The sequence below is a fragment of the Carettochelys insculpta genome, chromosome 18 (genome assembly GCF_033958435.1).
Source record: "Carettochelys insculpta isolate YL-2023 chromosome 18, ASM3395843v1, whole genome shotgun sequence".
Lineage (NCBI taxonomy): Eukaryota > Metazoa > Chordata > Testudines > Carettochelyidae > Carettochelys > Carettochelys insculpta.
Window position 1 is genome coordinate 12,383,173 of NC_134154.1, and position 19,443 is coordinate 12,402,615.

The 19,443-nt window shown below is 42.1% G+C and overlaps 2 protein-coding genes across 2 annotated transcripts in view; both read right to left on the bottom strand.

The window, feature by feature from the left end:
* Window positions 1-3,814, bottom strand: part of GNB1L (G protein subunit beta 1 like) — a 109,950-nt gene extending 106,136 nt beyond the window's left edge. The window contains exon 1 of the mRNA XM_075012909.1: window positions 3,729-3,814. The gene's annotated coding sequence lies outside the window, so the exon portion shown is untranslated. The remainder of the gene's footprint in view (window positions 1-3,728) is intronic.
* An 11,879-nt stretch (window positions 3,815-15,693) lies between these two features.
* TXNRD2 (thioredoxin reductase 2) overlaps window positions 15,694-19,443 on the bottom strand; it is a 55,712-nt gene continuing 51,962 nt past the window's right edge. The window contains exons 16-17 of the mRNA XM_075012907.1: window positions 18,512-18,609; window positions 15,694-15,830 (exon numbers count right to left, since the gene is read on the bottom strand). Of these exons, the coding sequence (XP_074869008.1) occupies window positions 15,707-15,830; window positions 18,512-18,609 (222 nt within the window). The 3' untranslated portion in view covers window positions 15,694-15,706. The remainder of the gene's footprint in view (window positions 15,831-18,511; window positions 18,610-19,443) is intronic.

Genomic DNA, 19,443 nt, shown 5'->3' on the forward strand with positions numbered 1-19,443 from the left:
TTTAGCTGATGTCGTGCTCTGCCATCAGGAACTTTGGTTATCATTGGAGACTCAGACCTGTTTTGGGTGTAGGAGCTCCAGCAGTGCCAGGGTAGAGGCTTAGGTTTCGGTGTTTGCTCTGGTTCCTTACATTTCAGGCAGTCACGCTTTTTAGGGTACTGCAGAGGGAGTCTATGCAGCTCATGGTGGGGAAGAAATGTTCAGCATGGTTTTAAAGCTGCCTCTTCTGAAGCTGTGGCATGGCGGGGCCATGAAGAGCATCCAGTTCAGCGTGTATTGGGAAATATGCAGCCACAGAGGTAAGGGATTTAGAGGAAGGAACAATAAGGGAATCCCTCAGTGCTCAGGGAGGGATAAGGAGGAAAGTACTCACTGAACAAGGACAAAGCTGTTAGAGTTTGTCTGTTTGATCCAGAACTCCCCTAAATCGTAAGAGCGAGGACCTCCAAATTCAGTATATAGCTTCCTCTTATTGTAGCTTAAATCAAAGTCAGGGTTTGGTTGTGCTAGGAAAATGGGATGTGCCTGGAATGGGACTGCTTCTCATAAAACTAAACAGAAAAGAGACAGGATCACTGGCTTAAGCAGAGTCCTCAAAACTAATCCAATGGAATGAATGTTGAAAGAGACTGAACCAAGGATGAGCCAGAAAAATAGGATGTGCCTGGAATGGGACTGCTTCTCAATAAACTTTACAGAAAAGAGGTAAAATGGAGAAATTTTGAGTAGTGCTCTGTTTTGGGACAGCTAAATCAATGCTTAAGGTCTGGAAATCAGAAGAAAATGTTATTGGAAACCAAATTGGTTAGTGCCCTTTTTTGTTAAAACTTAGCAATTATAAGAGTTTGTAGAGACAAAGGAAAAATTATACTTGATGGAATTCCCATTAAAAAAAATTAAATGGACAAATTTCAACAATCTCTTTTTAAAGACATCTGAAATAAAAATTAACTTTATAAAAATAAGACTGTTTTTGAAAAATAGTCATTTAAATAAAGCATGTACTTTTTCCTTTTATTAAAAAAACAATTGAGTTAAGGACCTGAGCAATGCCAGGTAAATTTGATAATGTGTAAATATAGCACTGGCCATGGACCAGAGGACTCAGGGGCCATGTCTACAGAAGAAGCCTCTGCTGACAGAAGTGACAGTCGGAAGGCAAAACTTCTGCTGACAGACTGAATCTACACATCAAAGCAGACTGAAAGAGCCATCCGCTCTGTCAACAGAGATCAGCCAGGCTGCCCAGCCCTCTCTCAATAGAATGGCTGACCAGAAACTCTACAAAAAGGTGAACTGGAAGCCCTGTCTGTTGACAGAGGGTCCTGGAGCGTCTACGCAGCTGTTTAGTCAACAGAACACTGTCGAGAGAGGTGTTATACCTGAATGAGGAGAGATATAATGCTGCAGATGTGCCGGATTTTGTCAACAAACTGTTGACAAAGTGCATTTTGTGTGTAGATGCTCCACGTTTTTTCCCGACAAAAGTCCGGTTTTGCCAACAAAAACCTTTCGTGTAGATGTAGCCATGTACAAGAGACGAAAGATACAGAAAAGTAAACAAAAAAAACTCTAAACAGAGTAGGACCAAAACTCCTAAGCTAATAGTTCCAGTCAACCCGTCACACTTATAAATGAACAAGACAAAAATCAAAGAAAGCAGTCCAAAGCCTCAAGAAAATCTTGCCCATTTTCATCCATCGGATCCAAGTGTGTGGCATGAACTAGATGGGGAGCTGTGCAGAGGCAAAAATCAAAAGGTCTTTCAAGATCTAGTTAGATTCAAGCCAAGTGCAAAATGAGTGCTTAAACAAATAAAGACATGGGCTTTGGCGACCTAAATAGCCATTCCTGATGTCTCCAAAGTGTCTTGTGCGCTTTCAATTGCTTCCTGTTATATATGTTATAATTGCTACTTTATACATTACTGAAACCATTCATCTAGCCTAACCAAAGCAAGCAGCAATACAAAGACTAAGAATGGTAAGCCTTCCAAACCCACAACATTTAAGAACAATGTCTTCTGCATTATTTAAGTCTCCTGCCAACAGAATGCTAGTTACATTTCTCTAAGGAAGAAAAAAGAAAAACTAGGTTTCCTGATGTTTTTAGGGGTGTGTGCACGTCACCTTTGTGTGAAGGTGAATATTAATGTATTTTCTGTTCATCCTTTGTAAGGAAGAGGCAATGCAGTACGAGCAAGGGTGATGAAAAAAAAGTTTAGTCGCAACTGTTTAGCCCTGCGGTGTCCAATACATTCGCTACTCGCCACATGTTGCGAATAGGACACTGTGTTGTGATGAATGTGGGAGTGGCCAGTCTGCAGCTCTCGAGCTGCAATTGGCTCTTGGAACATTTTAAATGCAGCTCCTCCTGAGAGCTGCCCAAGGAGAGTGCTGTCGACCTGGTCCGTGCACACAACCCGCCGCTTTGTGGGAGAAGCACATGGCAGTGGTGGCTCCAGCAGGGGCCCCAGTGAGTCGCTGGAATTGAATTTGAATGTGGGGGCTGGGGATGTCTGGCTGTGGGGGAGCCTGGGGAGGGCATTTTTTAGGTAATTATTTATTTAATAATATGTGACAAATATGGAAAGACGACCACCACAAGTGTGGCGATCTTTGAATTTTTATTGGATTCTGCTGGTTTAGCCCCTATTAAATACAAATATTTTAATAAATATTCCAGATTCCTGGGTGTTCTGAGTTTCTTTGAAGACTCTAAACCCACATAAGACTATTCAACCTCTTGAATAAACCCAAAAGAGCTATGGAATTAGTTATATAAACTTGAATGGCAGCTTGCCTCTCTTCATTTGTGTCTGTTTACACTTTAAGAAGAAACCACACTAATTTTCAATAAACAGTTTGGGGCTACTCAGTAGTATGTGCTAGGACAAGGTAGTCAACAGGCACGGACTTTGTCTTTTCTAAAATGCGCCAAAAACAAAGTCGGGAGAAAAAAAGCAAGGGCCCAAATATTTGTCTCCTTTGAAGACCATGTAGAAGAGACATATTGCGTGCCCCTTCTCCCAACACACAAGCCTCCCCGACCCCACCTGCACATAACACCGCTGTAAGAGTGTGAGAGGGAGGCCAGGCAAGGCAGGGGTTAAACAAGGGCTGTTGGCCCAATCAGCCCCACGCCGGTTCACCTGTGGCCAGCAGCAGGCCTGGAGGGGTGTAAAAGGAAGGAAGCCAGCCCAGTTCGGGGCTGACCAGCCCAGAGGCAGGAGCTGGCTCTGAGGCAGCAGGCCCCAAGCCAGAGCTGCCACCCAGTCGCCTGCCAGAGAGCGCAGCCCAGGACCCTCTGCCAGGCACTGAGGGAGTGGGGAGTACCCCCCCCCCACAGAGAACCCCTCTCCTGCCAAAGGGGGAACTAGTTTCTTGGGGACACACCCCAAACTCAACCCATAGACTCTTGGGTGGGGCTGAAGACCCACCCAACAGGCCCTGCCCAGGGGGACTAGCCACTAGGCCACCCGGTCCCTTGTGTGAACCTCTCACGCCCCCTTATTTTTAACTTTAGAAGTAGCACTTTTTTATTTCTGTGATTTGCTGGAGAACTCATGGGGTCTTAACACCACATGAGCTAAAGACAGGAGTAATTGCGTGCGGAAGAGCTCTACAGTTTTACTGTTTAAACTCTTGGGATTGGGTTTGTTTTTTTGTTTCCTTTTGTCCACCCTTATTTAACTCAGATGCCCAACAGAGTTGGGAGAAAAGCATTACCTGTAAAAGACAATGGCTGAGGGCTAGGCAAACTCCCCTACTCCTTTTCTTTTTTTCAGTCCACACGCAGAAAGCCAGAGTGGATTCTCCTGGTGTTTCCAAGGAAGGAAAAACAAGAAGAAAGTAAAACATAGTACAAAATACAGAATAAAAAAAAAAAAAAAGGGGATGGCAGGTGGGGGGTGCACTGATGTGGTTCAGGCTGTTTTGTAGTTAGCTCAAAGGTCAAACAGTTGCCTTGAATTTGAGTATTAATATGTGAGCTGATTTGAGCCCTACTCCCCAAAAAGGAATTGCAAAGAGACGCTTGCTTGTAACAAAGTTTTCCTTGTAGATGCTGGTTGTGACAGGCTGAAAATTTCCAATACCTCTGTCTAGTTCATACAGAGAACCTTGTTCAAACAAGGCCGGTCTCCACTGCCACTCTTGCCCCAGGGAATCTCCAGTTTTCTCATCACTGTGTAACTTGACTGACACAACCAGTTTCTGAAAACTTGCCTTGTTAGTTTATATTCCAAGGATGATGTTAATTTTCCATTTAGGATGAGCCCTTACTGAATGTGCTACATCCTGCCTATAGGAATTAAAAACAGGACAGCATGCGCTGTATTTAAAAATGCACGCTAGTGACCAGTGCTGGATTGGAATAGGTGTAGATTAAATAATGTAAAGAGGTCTTTCCATGATTCTAAAATAGGATTATACAATAATTCTCAAACAGATATTTTTAAGAGAGGCTTTAATCAGTGCTTTGATCCTGGATTGTAATTATTATGGTAAACGTATAAATTTAAAGAGACACAGAAATCCTCAGGAGCAATAATTTGTCATAATAGTTGTACGAAGGACCCACGAGGGTAGGCCCATGAGCAGTATATCTAGGCGAGCTTTCTTGGCATCCTTTGAATGCCATTAAATCATTACCAAAATCTAGGGTAGCAAGGCGTGACAAACTCATACTGAAACAAATTCTCGTTTTTTGTGCTGTTTGGTTAAGGGTCTCATGTCACATTACAAGCACTGAGCCTGGAAGAGCTAAGTACTATGACACCCATTGAACAGCCAGTTCAAACGAAACACAGATAACAGACGTTTGTGAGATGCCAACTTCATGAACCAGAGTTCGAATTAGAAACCCAGGGGCCTGACTTGCAGTCATGAACTCTATCCACGTCACAAAACCGCCTCAGGCTATTGTCTGAAATTCCTTTAATAAACAGCTCACTGTAAAACAGTGAAGCTTATAGGCTCCTGGCTTTATTATTACATAGAACTAAGCACATCAGCTGCTGGACATACACAAAGCGTCCCCAAGATTGGATGTTCACCTCACGCTGGCCAGGAGAAGGTTAATGAGGTGGAGAAGGGCCCAGTTCACCAGACAGGCCAGTTAAAGCCCTTCCAGTGTGACCTGATTCCTGACTTAGGATGGAGAGACAGGCAGGGCTAGTATAAAGCCAGGAGAATGACTGTAGAAAAGTAGGTAAGGGGCTGTAAGGCAGAAACCTGTATTTTTCATCCAATTACCCCAGGAGTCACTCACTGCAGAGGCACTTCCTGACTGCTCTGGAGATTAGATCCTACTAGCTCCAGTGCTGCTTTTCTGGGGCTTGTTTGTGTGCCCCACAGCCATGCCCTCTGCCTCTCTCTCTTCATGGCCTGGGCCTTTGGTTGGGTGCTACATGTCTTTCCCTTCTAGAGTTGTCCAAGTCCCACAGGGCAAACTGTTCCAGGCAATCATCAAGCCCACTGTCAACAGCACCACTTCCCTAGTGGCTGGCATGGAAGCCCAGGCCCATCTTCTAATTCAGGTTCAAGTTCAAGGATTCTCTAAGTAGCAACCAAGGTCTGCCACCTTCCACCTTTGCTGCTGTTTCGCTGAGCCTTTTCCTACTCTTCCTTGCTCAAGCTTTCACTCCACCACCCTTCTTGGCCAACCCTTCCCTCAGTGTCTGGCTTCCTAGGGTCTCTTGCTTCGCCTCTCTGGAGTCACGGCAGGGACCTTCACCACAGCCCTCTGTTCTGCCAGCTTCCTGCTTTTATACTAACCTCACCTCTTCTCTTTCAGACGGGCTCAGTCATCAATCGAGGGAGACTTAGGCCACCTCATTCCCCTCAGATGTGGTCTATCTTATTGACTCCTTCCTCAGCCTCACTAACCCTCTCCAGGCTGCTGTGAGGAGACCGCCCCCCGCCCACCATCAAATGACAATGTTCATTCCCCAAAGCTCTTAGAATTCAAACAAACAAGAAAAGGGGTAGGGGAAATATTTATCCCTATCTTACAGTTGGGGATTCTGAGTGAGAGAATGATTAAGTGACTTGCTCAAGGTCACAGGCAAGAATTGAATCCTGTCTGATGCTTCCCAGTCGAGTGCCTTAACTACAGCACAGTCATTTGCTGGTATGGCTTTGGAGATATGTCAGGAGCTCAAACTGACTACTTTTATGCAAAGAGATTTCTTTACATGGGAAATTGTAGCAGATATATTAGAGATTCATAGATTCTAAGGCCAGAAGGGACCATTACATCCATCTAGTCTGACATCCTGTATAACACAGGCCAGCAAACTTCCTCAAAGTAATTCCGAGATGTAGCACCTCACGCTGCACAAACAGCCAAGAAATCACATTTAGCTTGACAGTACGAGATACTGTGCTCATCGTTAAGATTGATTTACTATCCTAACAGTGGCCTCCTCCCTAGACTGGCAAATACACTACCTTGCCTGCAGAGTGACATGTCTTAAGGGTTTTATTATACTCATTAACGATGAGCTCATTTCCGAACAAATAGGGCCCCATCCAGCTCTACAGAGCACCAGTAAGCTGAACCATATTTCCTTAAGGCATACACAAAATTACAGACTGTAAAATCAGATGCATAGTGCCACAACAGTGCCGGGGCCTCTTTAACATGACGTTTTTCATGGCAAGATGAGTGACAAGTGCTACAATAAGCTGCTGAAAAGAATATTTCACCTGGCCCATCAAACTTCAATGAAGAGGATTAGAACTCAGAAGAGCTGACAATACTGACTAAGTGCCATGATGGAAATATAATTCACTAGCTGACATTTAATGGACGGAAATGCTCAATATTTTTAATCAGTTAAGGTAATTACACTAGAACCTGTACGTGCTGCCTTGTAGGAAAAAAAACTTTTGTTATTAATTTCTCGATATAATTTCAATGTAGTGCTAGAACCACTGCATGCCATGCCTTTTTGATAGCATAACATTAGAAAATCCATATACGGAATGCTCGTAACAAATATCTACCACAGCGTGCACAGAATCTGAACACGCAGACAAGCTGGATACTACAAGCATGGCTAAGTGTGAAGTAAGCTTGGACAGATGAGTTTAAGTTAAAACACATCTAAATCCCCGAATTAGGCCAATAGGGGCATGTTTTGTTGCAAGCCTTCAGCTGTGCAGAAAATCATAGAGGATTAGGATTGGAAGAGACCTCAGGAGGCCATCTAGTCCAACCCCTTGTTCAAATCAGGATCGTCCCCAACCATTCCAGCCAGGGCTTTGTCAAGAATGGCCTTAGATGCCTCTAAGGATGGAGATTCCACCATCTTCCTAGGTAACCCATTCCAGGGCTTCACCACCCTCCTAGTGATAAAGTTTTCCCTAATATCCAACCTAGACCTTCCCCATTGCAACTGGAGACCACTGCTCCTTATTCTGCCGTCTGCTACTGAGAATAGCCTAGCTCCACACTTTTCGGACTCCACAGCCCCCACTCTTCAAGTTCTTGAAAGCTGTTATCAAATTTCCCCCCATTCTTCTCTTCTGCACACTAAGCAAGCCCAGTTCCCTCAGCCTCTCTTCATAAGTCATGAGCCAGAGTCCCCTTATTTTCTTTACCTTCTGCTGGTGTTGCTCCAATTTGTCCATATCTTTTCTGTATGGCCGGGGTGGGGGGGGGCAGGGGAGACTGGATGCAATATTCCAGATGTGACCTCATCAGTGCCAAATAGAGGGGAGTAATCACTTCCGTTGATCTGTTGGCAATGTGGCTTCAAATGCAGCCCAATATGCCGTAAGCCTTTTTGGCAACAAAGGAACACTGTTGACTCATACCCAGCTTCTCATGTACTGTGTTTCCCAGGGCCTTTTCCTGCACAACTGTTGCCTAGACAGACAGTTCCCAGCCTGTTGCAGTGCTTGGCATTCTTCCATCTCAAGTGCAGGACTCTGCACTTGTTCTTGTAGAACCCCATCAGATTTCTTTTGGCCCAATCCACCAATTTCTCTAGATCATGCTGGACCCTATCCCTACCCTCCATCATATCTACCTCTCCCCTTGCTAAGTGTCACCTGCAAACTTGCTGATTGTGCAAGCCATCCCATCATCCAGATGTCTAATGAAGATGGTGAACAAAACCAGCTCCAGGGCTGACCTCTGGGGCACCCTGCTTGATACCTGTCGCTAGATAGACATCGAGCTGTTGATCACTATCCATTGAGCCCAATGACCGAGCTAGCTTTCTTTCCACCCTATAGCTCAGTCATCTAAGCCATACTCCTTCAATTTTATTGGCAAGAATACCGGGTCAGACTGTACCAAAAGCTTCACTAAAGTAAAAGTATATCACATCTACTGCTTCTCTCATATCCACAGAGCCAGTTGTCTGACCATAGATGGTAAACGGGATGATCATCCATGATTTGCCCTTGGTGAATCCATGTTGATTCTTCCTGATCACCATCCTCTCCTCTAAGCGTTTCAAAATGGATTCCTTGGGGACCTGCCCCTTGATTTTTCCAAGGGCCGAGGTCTGAAGTTCCCCAAGTTCACCTTCTTCCCTCTTTTAAAGATGGGCACTACATTTGCCTTTTTCCAGTCACTCTGATAATTACAAAAACGACAAGAAGTCCTGTGGCACTTTAACAGATATATTGGAGCATAAGCTTTCATGGGCAATGCATCTGAATGCATCTGATGAAGTGGGTCTTCACTTATGAAAGCTTATGCTCCAATATATCAGTTAGTCTATAAGGTGCCACAGGATTTCTTGTTGTTTTTGTAGATACAGACTAACCCAGTTACCCCTCTGATTCTGATCACTACTAGTTCTCAGAAAAAATGGCCAATGGCCCTGCAATCATATCAGCCAACGCTCTCCACACCCTAATTTGCATTAGCTCTGGCTGTAGAAGCCCTTATTCTTCACATCCCTTGCTAGCCACAACTCCAGTTGCACATTGGCCCTCCTGATTATACCCCTGGAGCAATATTTTCATACTCCTCCCTAGTCATCAGTCCAAGTTTCCACTTCTTGTAAGCTTTCTTTTTGTATTTAAGCTCAACTGAAGATTTCTCTGCTAAGCCAAGCTAGTTGCCTGCCAAATTTGCTATTCTTTGTGCACATTGAGATGGTTTGCTCCTGTGCCCTCAAAAAGATTTCTTTAAAACACAGCTAAGTTCTCCTGGATTTGTTTCCTGCTTAAATTAGCCTTTCAGGGGACCCTGCCCATCAGTTGCCTGAGAGAGTCAAAGTCTGCTTTTCTGAAGTCTAGGGTCTGTATTCTGAAGCTCTCCTTTCTTCCTCTTTTCAGGATCCTGAACTCAACCATCTTGTGCTAATGGCTGCATAGGTTGCCACCTGCTTCTGCTTCCCCCAGCAATTCTTCCTTGTTTGTGTGCAGCAGCTCAAAAGGAGCATGTCTCCACCAGCCCTTGGCACTAGAAAGTTTTTCTCCATCACTCTTCCAAAACTTCCTGGATTGTCCATGCACTGCTGTATTGCTCTCCCAGCAGATGTCACTGTGATTGAAGTCCCCCATGAGAACCAGGGCCTGTGATCTAAACATTCTGCTAATTGTCTGAACACCTCATCTACCTCACCCTCCTGCTCTGGTGGTCTATAGCAGACACCCACAACGCCACCACCGTTGTTGCTGTCACCTCTAATATTAACTCAGATACTCTCAACAGACTCTTCTCCTGTTTCATACTGTAGCTCTGAGCAATGATACTTTCCTTTTACATTCAATGCAACTCCCATCTTTTTTGCCCCGACTTCTCTTTTCTGAACGGTTGACACCCTTTTATGACAGTGCTCCAGTCATGTGAGTTACTGGTACCAAGTAATTCCAATCACATCATATTTCCTTGAATTTGCCAGGATTTCTTAGTCTTCTTGTTTCCCAGGCTTCTTACGTTCATATACAAGCACCAAGGACAACTAGCCTATCGCCCTACTTTCTCAATAGAGATCAGGAGGCCTTGCCTCTTGTGCCCTCCCCCTCATGTTTCCTTCTGATATCCCACTTCCCTACTTACCTCAGGGTTTAGGTCACCATCCCCTGGTGAACCTAGTTTAAAACCTTCTCACTAGGTTAGCAAGCCTGTCTATGAACATGCTGTTCCCTCTCTTCATTAGGTGGATCCCATTTCTTCCTAGCAATCTTTCTTCCTGGATCAACATCCCATGGAATCCATCTAGCTATCCATTGTGTTTCATATGTTTTTGAACACTGAATAAAAGCTGCTTTTAGGTTTAAGTCTATTCCAATTTAACATGTATATCCCATTAAAGTTAACTTCAGATCTATTGTTGCATTGAGATTTAAGCATGTGCTTAATAGGGATGGGCTACGGAGTCCCAGATGAATACATTCCAAGGCCAGGAAGACTTATCGTGATCATGTGGTCAGACCTCCTACATAAACACAAGCCATGAACCTTCCCCAAAAAAGTCCTAGAAAAGATATCTCCTGAGCAGAAACTTGAACCCTAGCCCCCCAGATTAAAGATCTGGCCCTTTGTTGTTGAGCCAGCTGGGCTCATTTGAAAAACAAAGGCCCAGGCAGCCAGCATTTGAACCTCTCTTTCCCTCAGCAAGATGCATACATCTCTAGCGCAACAGCCATGCTTAAATAATGCCGTATAGTGAATGCCCAGGTTTAAAGACTAGCCTAGATGCATCAAGCTATGCCTGTGCTGTTATTCTTTTCTGTATTTTAATTTGCCATAGGATTAAAATGCTATGTTGGAACTAAGACAGATGGGTCCAGAATAATGCTTGCCTTGTTGATTTTCAGCCACTTCAAGGGGTGACAAAGGAGTTAATACTTACTACAAAGTTAAAGGCTACAGTGAAAACCCAGGAGATCAACTTTGTGTGAGTGAAAAGCTTTTAATACAGTTAAGTGACAATATTCCTTTCCATGGCCACACCAAGGGCAGATTCCATATGAGAATTCATTCTAAATTAACCAGTTAGAGGTCTGAGTCAGGCAAAGCCTAAATGGGAATATCTCATCAAGGAGAGCAGACTAAAGAGATAAAAAGAAGTTGAGAATGCAGCCAGACTATGTTCTTTCTCCTCTGATGAACAGAGGTTCATCTCATGTGCTATGGCAATGTTCTGCTACGGTCAATTCAGAATTTCCTTTGCAACATGTTTTCTGCTAGCCCCAACCCATATAAACTAAATAATTTTGCTGTAATGGAGTTTCATTACACAAGCAGTTCTCAACTTTATGATGTTCAACTTATGATGAACAGCATTTACATTTTGTAATGGATACCCTGATTTGACTTACATTTGTGTTGTCTTTATGAGGCTTGGTCTTGCAGGGGTGCTGGTTGCATTTCCAAGTTATGACATTTTAACTTGCGACACAATTTTCAGGAACCAATTGTATCGTAGGTCCAAGGACTGCCTTCCAATCTGTTTTATTTTTGCCTTCAAAACAAGGTAAATATATGCATTGTTTAATGCTTTGACTTCACAGTGTTTCAAGGGAGTTTCCTCTTAGCATGCTTCTTGAAGGTGCATCATCAAGACACATCTATTATGAGCCAATCCTTTAGCTCTCATTATGTGGGCAGTCCTTAGGAGCATTTGAATCATTGCTACAGCACAGAAATAAAATAAAATAAAATAAGGTGTTTGTCCTGCTGTGCTGTAAAGCTAGTAATACACAAAAGGTTTTAGGGGCTGGAAAACTAGAGAGATTAGGCAGCTGGAAGACTTGTCTGTGACTCCACGTTCAAGACATATAGTTTAATTTGGTGACTGTTTTTAGTTTCCCATCTAATCAGCAACCCTCCAACAGAAATATTAGAACAAAAATGTCCCACTTTTATCTCATGACCACTAGGATGAGGTTTTCAGTGAGCACAGACTGCATGTAAACTAAGTTAAGCAAAGACACTGCAACATATTCTTTAAGAAAATCATTTATTTTTCCGTAACGCTACAATAAATATCAGGATAATACCTATGTCTAATAGGGGCCCAGCAATCTTCAGACTTGTCTACTCCACTGTGTGGTTTGACACACAAGCCATCATTAGCTGGAACCCTGAGAAGACAGTGTGACTGTGTGTACTCATTGAAAAGCACACTTTCACTTACACACAGAGAAAATAATTTGCAGCATCTATCTGACTTTTCACATGACATTAGTCAGGCTGATTTTATTACAAAAGTCTATCCCTGGAGAGCACACAAAGAATCCACCAAGAAAATAATATCAATCCGAGTAGTTTTCAGTTACTCTGCCTCACTGTTGGTTCTGACACGTCAGTGTTTTGTAGCTGTGAACATACATCAAGATTTACTTCAGTGGACAACACCTTGTAGGCAATGAGGGCCAGAGCCAGGGTGCAATTTAAGATGCAAGATCAATTTTCATGGAGTCTATAAAAGCCCATAATGTGAGTCTAAACTAGCGAAAATAAATTCTTGAAAACAAAAAGTCTCCATTAGATGCTACTTTAGACAGTGATGATGTGGATTAATTTCACATCCCACATAAAATCTAGTACAATTTCCCACCAGATCTCTTTACTGGTTGTAGTACAGCAAGTTACTTTGTCCACTGGCAGTCTCATGATGGAAGTGAAATTAGCTCATCTCACCTCTTGGGCTTCTCTCTGTTGGCATATAATGCACCTAAATTCCCCAGGTAGGATTGGTAGAATAGCAATATGGTCCATGGCCAAACAAGTGGGTGCCTAAGAAATGCATGCCAAAGGAACGAGCAATTCCAGGGTGCAACACATTAGATATGTTCACAGAATTTCAATTTTATAAGCAAGGACTGCTTCTCCTAAGCCAGATTTCCACAGACTGAAGTGCTCTAGGTGAAGCAGATAACACACTCCAGCAGCTGAAAAAGATTAAAATAGAGTTTGCTCTGAAATGCTCAACATTTAAATCAACTAAAATATTTTTTAAGACTTTTAAGGTACTGTAAGCTTTTTATTTTAATTGCTCAGAAATGTATAGAGTTATTTTGGCTCCAATATACTATTTCCACAGGATGTCCTCTCCTACCAGAGGAGATAGGGAGTTTTTGACTATGCATGTGTGAACATGACACTTTCAAAACATTTTCGGGGAAGGGAGCAGCAACAAAAAGGCAGTACACCAAATACACTTCCGTTCTCAAAAAGTTTCCTTTTACATGGAAGTCTGCAGACTTGTTCTTAACATTGCATCAAATAAATCAACAACGGTGATGAATAATGCAGAATGCCATATTCATTAGGCAACGCCGTTTGAATGAACCACTCCTCTCTTTCACAGATTACACAATACAAATTCTGGCTTCAACTTGCTATTCTAAAATCTGTAAAGGTAAGAGCCAGAGATCTGGGAGGCAACTTATCCATAATTTATGTATATGGTTTAAGGAAAAGCAGCAATAGCTGTGAATTGTATCCTGAAACTCTAACCTTGTGAAACCAACTTAGAAATATTGTAACCCATCACATATAGCTTTTACTTCTATGTTTCCTGAACAGCAGTAGGAAAGCTATTTGCTCTTGCTGTGCGGCTAGGGTATATTATCTGCTTCATCTACAGTATCAAGAATTATTACTTCTATAACACATTTAAGATATATAGTGTCAAACTTTGGAAATGATGCAGATAGAACCAGTACAGGCATGTGGGGATTTGTTTTGTCTTCTAAAATCAGATCCCTGAACGGAATGTATTTTAATGCCACCTTGATGGCATGTTGATAAATACTGTTACATTTGTTTGGATAATGTCTGCTGAAATTTCAGAGTTTTTCACTAGCGTCTATGGTATATGCTGTCTATTTCTGACGGTAAGATATATTTTGAATTAAATTTACCATTTGTCTATAGTGTAACTCAGAGTGAAATAATAAACCAACATAATGACTTAAAATGGATGGGCTAAGAAAAAAAATCAAGATTATACACAGCCAAACTGTTAAGCACTTTGCAGCTAGTAGGGCTAGGATGGGTAGGAACTGTGCAAACTCATTAGTTAAAATACTGCTGTTTAAAATACAGCACGAAAGACTAATTTTTCTTGGTCTTTGTAAAGACTTTTACCTACTCCCTCCTCTTCCCACATGTCCTGTTTTAACAAGTCCTGAGTAAATATGGAATTGCACTTATCAAAATACACTATAAGCAATACACTGCTAAGTGAAATGAAATTCTAAGGGTTTGTATTTTGTTTTGCTTTTGTCATGCTACCTGTTTAACAGTATTTGGCAAAAGCAGCTTTGCTATTGGATTTTTTTTTTATATTGCTACATGTTAGTCAGGATCTCCCCCTTCTGGCCAATATGAAAAAGAAGTCGTCACACTAGGTGAACTTTCTTCGACAGAAAGTTTGAGCAATAAACTGAAGGAACACTTTGCTGATAATATCTTATGGAGAGGTCTGAACAGGTACTTCTCCTTTCTGGCTTCACTGTTTATGTAATGCAGTTTAGAGTCCAACTGCTGCAAGTTAATGGTGAGTATCCCAGGAGGTATAGTTTATCAATGAAAAATCTATTTAAAAAACTACAGCTCACATAAACCATACTCCAATTAATATCAAATATCTGAGCTATGTGGACAGCAGACAGCTTTCTCTGTGTGTGTTCAATTCCAGCTTTTGCTACTGCTTTCTGTTTGGCGCTGGAGCAGCAATTTTTGTGACCTGCCAATTCAAATCTGTGCTGAAGTTAATTGTCAGTTTGAAAAATGGGCAGGAAAGTCATCACCAACCCTGAGTGCTTTTTGTAAGTGTTTCAGTGGTAGAGTTTCCCCATTGCTAAAGAAATTCTGTGAGTTTCCTCTATGATACACCCTGCCTTATGCCAACGGTGAACTCACCTAATAGTATGGAAGTGTTAATGGTCACTTTATGTTCTCCTCTATCACCAGTTCCCATACACAGTCCTTTTCCCTGAAACGCTGATGGTTGCTGACCTACTGCTATACGTTTTGGGATCCGTCCCTTGTCAGTGAGCCTTGACTTTAAACTCTTGCAATTGTCACAAGTAGGGAGCCATCTTGCCAGAGCTGAGAAGGAATGATTGCCTGAGTTTTCTACTCACCATTTGGCACTCTGGTTCAGTTCAGTCAGATTTGGACACCAATCCTCATGGGTAAATTCCTGGGGAGGTCAGTAGCAAGGTGTTCTCTTGGGAAAACCCTGCCTATGGTAGTCACACATACACTGCCAAAGACCTCCAAACACTTGGCATCCTCACAAGCACATTGCATGATGCCTCAGTTTGACAACGCATTTCCCTGAGGGCTGACATGCAAATGGAATTAATCTATCAATGGGTGGGCGTGGTTAGTCATGTGATGGTCACAATTCTTCTAACAAAGTGGCAGCTGTTTAAGTTGTACATGGCAAGTGATGGGCCAGAGACATGATGTTCTATAGCTTCCAGCAACCAGAAAGATACAGGCACTTCCAAAGTGATACTTTTGGACATAAATCCTGTGTTGTGAAGGTTAATCACTACAGTCATGGTAAAGATAGATGTGGATGGTTCTGAAGGAGGTACTGCATGGCTAGGATTGTAAAATTTCCTTTTTTGCTGTCTACTGAAGGCATGACACCTCGGAGACCTTGAGCTGCCAGACCGTGATTACCAAAGCCGTGTCAGTTCAGAAACCTCTTTTTTCTTCTCAATTCTATTGTGTGCTTTTAATTTCTGTCCAGGGATTGTACTTAGCCTCAGCAACCTGTGACATTTGCATCCAAACCAGAGCGCTTAGTGATACGTAACTTGGTTACTTCTTCGGCACAAGTCGGGTGAATGCCAACAGTTTTCATCATCTGTTCATAAGTAGCGCCACATCTGCCAAAAAGAAAATGAAGAAAACAAGGTCAGACCCTGTGCATTTAACACAGCTATAATGGCACAAAGCATTAGACTGGCTTTACCTTATTCTTTTTTTCTAAAGCGATAACCAGTGAAGGAGTTACATTTGAAGCTTTTGCCAAAGCACAAAGAAGAGACAATTGTCAACACAAATCAGAGTCTATGAAGGTACTTACAAGGTAACCATTCAAGGATTTACCTTCACAACACTGTGAGATAGGCAGGGATTACTATTCTCATTTTTATAGATGCAGATTTAAACTGCAGACAGATTAACTCATGTGCCCAAGGCCAAATAGTGAATGGGGTAAAGCAAGGAACTAAGCCCAGATAAGTCACAGTCCAGTTTCTTAACCACAAGGCCATCCATTCAGGTACTGAAATGTTTGCACAGGGCCATCAAGTTTTGCTACTGGTAGACATGGAGAAAAAAATCAGTTTGGATTCTAGGCAAAAATCAGTGGAACACTAGATTGCTCACTCAGGATATCAGGGGATATATGGTGCTTACATCTGCAATTTCCAATAATGCAAACAAAAGAAAACTTCTCCAAAAGGTACATGGAGTGTATCCATGATTACCACTTTGCATTTGCCAATCCTACTTGCTTAGTTTCTTGAGACTTAGACCATTAAGGGTTCGTCTACACTGCAGGTAGGACTGTACCTCTCAGCGTGGGTATGCAGACACACTTTAGTTCTGTGCCAGCTATTACACTAAAAGAGCTGGGTGAATACTGTAGAACAGGCAGTGGCTCAGGCTTGCCAGTTGAGTTCAGACAAAGGGGGCTGGATGGGCTTGGACCTGCATGGTTAACTTGAGCTGCTATGTTCATGCTGCTATTTTTAGCATGATAGCTTGAGCAAAATTAGTGCCAGTCTGTCTTTCCGGCTCTGAGGTACACTCCCAGCTACAGTGTTATCATAGCCAAAATCTGCCACTATTCCTATCAGGTCATTTTATGAGAATGCTGCAACATGATCAAAGGTCTAAACTTAAGAATTATTTTAGACTGGAAAAAATTAGCTAGGTGAGAAAAGAGGAGAAAATCTTTACTAGTATCCTGTATGTATCGGAGAATCCCTGCAAGATAAGAATCAGCATAGACCACAAATATCACCAGAGCACAGATTATTTTGGCAGGGGACATCCTTTGAAGGAGTGGGGGTTAACATAAGAGTGAATATTTGACAAAGTGAAATGGCAGTTCATACTTATTAGGAATGTATTGAGTCTTAGAAACCCAAGACTTATAAAATATACTAACACCAATATTTAACCTTCCGAAAACCTTTTCCCATGGCTAGAGGCAAGGCAAAAAAGTGCTCCAGTTTCATATACTTCCTTTTCAATGGTTATTTTGGATAAGACTTCAAAATGATGACATTCTACAAAATGCAATACTAAAATTTCTACCGCTGGCAACTGATGAACTACAAACATGTTGGGAACATGCATACTTGGGGTATACGGCAGTTACTGATTTCCAAGAGATTCCTCACATGATACTTGTGGTCCTACAGCCTTAAACACTTCTGCTTTTGATTTACGCTAGTCACTCAGAAGTAGAAGCCCAAAATGCCATAAAATATGGCCATGTCATTTAGGACAATTAGCTGACATTATCTTTAGGAAAAAATTTCTCAGGGAAGAGTTTGCCTTCTCTATAAAACAGTATGATCTATTTGTAGTAAGAACTACAAATTGAATCATTATAATAAACATTTCTGAACATAGAAGTTGGCGACAAAGGGAGGAAGGAAAAAATCGTTAGGGCACCTTTGGGACGTGGTGGAGACGTTCTGCACTTAAACCTATGAACCCAGGATTATTGCTCAACCTGGGAGTGAAAGGAAGGCAGTGACTCAACTCAAAAAGATAAAGTGCCTCAATAATCAATAAAAACAAATTCTCATACTACACCAGACCAATGGGTCGCCTATAATCCAGTATCTTGCCTGTCTCAATGGCTGATACCAAATACTTCATATCATATAAAACTTCCATGTAATGGGAAATTACAGAATAACTCCCCAGCATAGGAGAAGCTTCCTCCTCACCTTCATGCTTAGCAACTGGCTTATGCCCTGACACACAAAAGCTCAAATAGGGCTTCAGGCAAGGAAGGAGTTCTCTAGTCCCATGTAAGTCAGAAGGTGGCTCAACCTGAATCAGGCTCTGGAAGGTGACACATTTAAAAGGCAGAGAACTGGAGGGAAGAAACTTGGCTGGTATAAGGAGAAGTGTAATGGAAAACCCATCAAAGTGAACTTCTTTTAAAAAAAGAAAAGCCTTGTGCAGGTTTATAAAACTATTTCCTGCCTTGTGGGTGGTATGCTTGAAAAGGCTGCTCTGTCATTCTTTGAGGAAAACAAACTTAATAGATGGAAGTTCAAGTGGACTTTTTGGTATAACAACGTCTGGCCAGCCATATACTTTGCCTCAGTTGTTTGTTAACTACACCTACTTCTTTAAAAGAAATCCATATATCATAGCGAAGAACTATAGTCTTTTATTGAAAATATGTGCAATACTAACTAAAAGTAAACAAAACAGATTCTTTACACTGTTGACAAACATTGACCAAATATATTTTAAAATCTTACAAAGGCTTAAAAAGCATGCTTTAGAAGTTGAGACACTCTTTTGTACTTACTTTATTCCAAGTGCAAATCCCTGAATCACTTCACCTGCATTTGGGCCAATGAAATGAAGGCCAAGGATCCGCTGCTCTCTGTCGCGCAAACATACCATCTGAATGCCAAACATAGAGAACTTCTCTTAGAAAGTCTGAAGATAGGGCATGAAGTTGGGCAAAATGGAACTAGTCTTCCGCAATGCACCAGTTCAACTGCCTATCCCTGCTGGAGCAAAACATTTAAGCACTGATTTCATTGGGATTTGGGCTTAAATGATTTGCTGAACTGAGGCTTTAATCTACATTCTCAACACTTCAGGCTTCTCTGTGGCACATCCTGCAGACTTTACTGAGCCATTAGTCAGCAGTGATTTAAATCAAGCAAGTGACATGTTTTGTGGTTCGCCATTTGTTTGACATCCTCTCAAGTGTCCTTCGAGGTCCAATACCCATTCTACCTTAACATCATTTTGACCCAGACTGGCCAAGTTAGTACATCTCTGCAATATGGTCTGGTCACGTGGGAATTCTTGGCAGCCGATTAGCTGGACTTCCAAAGATGCTTACCATTGACCACAGATCTTCCTGTGCCACTACAATTTAGTCAAAGAACATTTACAGCAGCCCATGCATTTACCCTAGAGTACATTTTTACCCTATTGCAACATGACTTTTTTAAAATACAAAGTCAGTTGAGCCCAGAAAGGAGACAAGGGTGCAGACTCTGCTGTGGACAAGTAAAGACCATGGAAGCCTGACTCACCGAGTGCTCACCTCTGTTCCAAAACAATATTGGAAAGTAGGTTATACAGGACAGCATGTTAGCACTTTCACGCTAAGAACAGTGCGAATCACCCTACAGTAAACTCTTTCATATCCAGCATTCTACCATCCAGAACTCTCAAATAACTGACATTTTAACCATAAGTAAATTTTAGTTACCTTCTCCA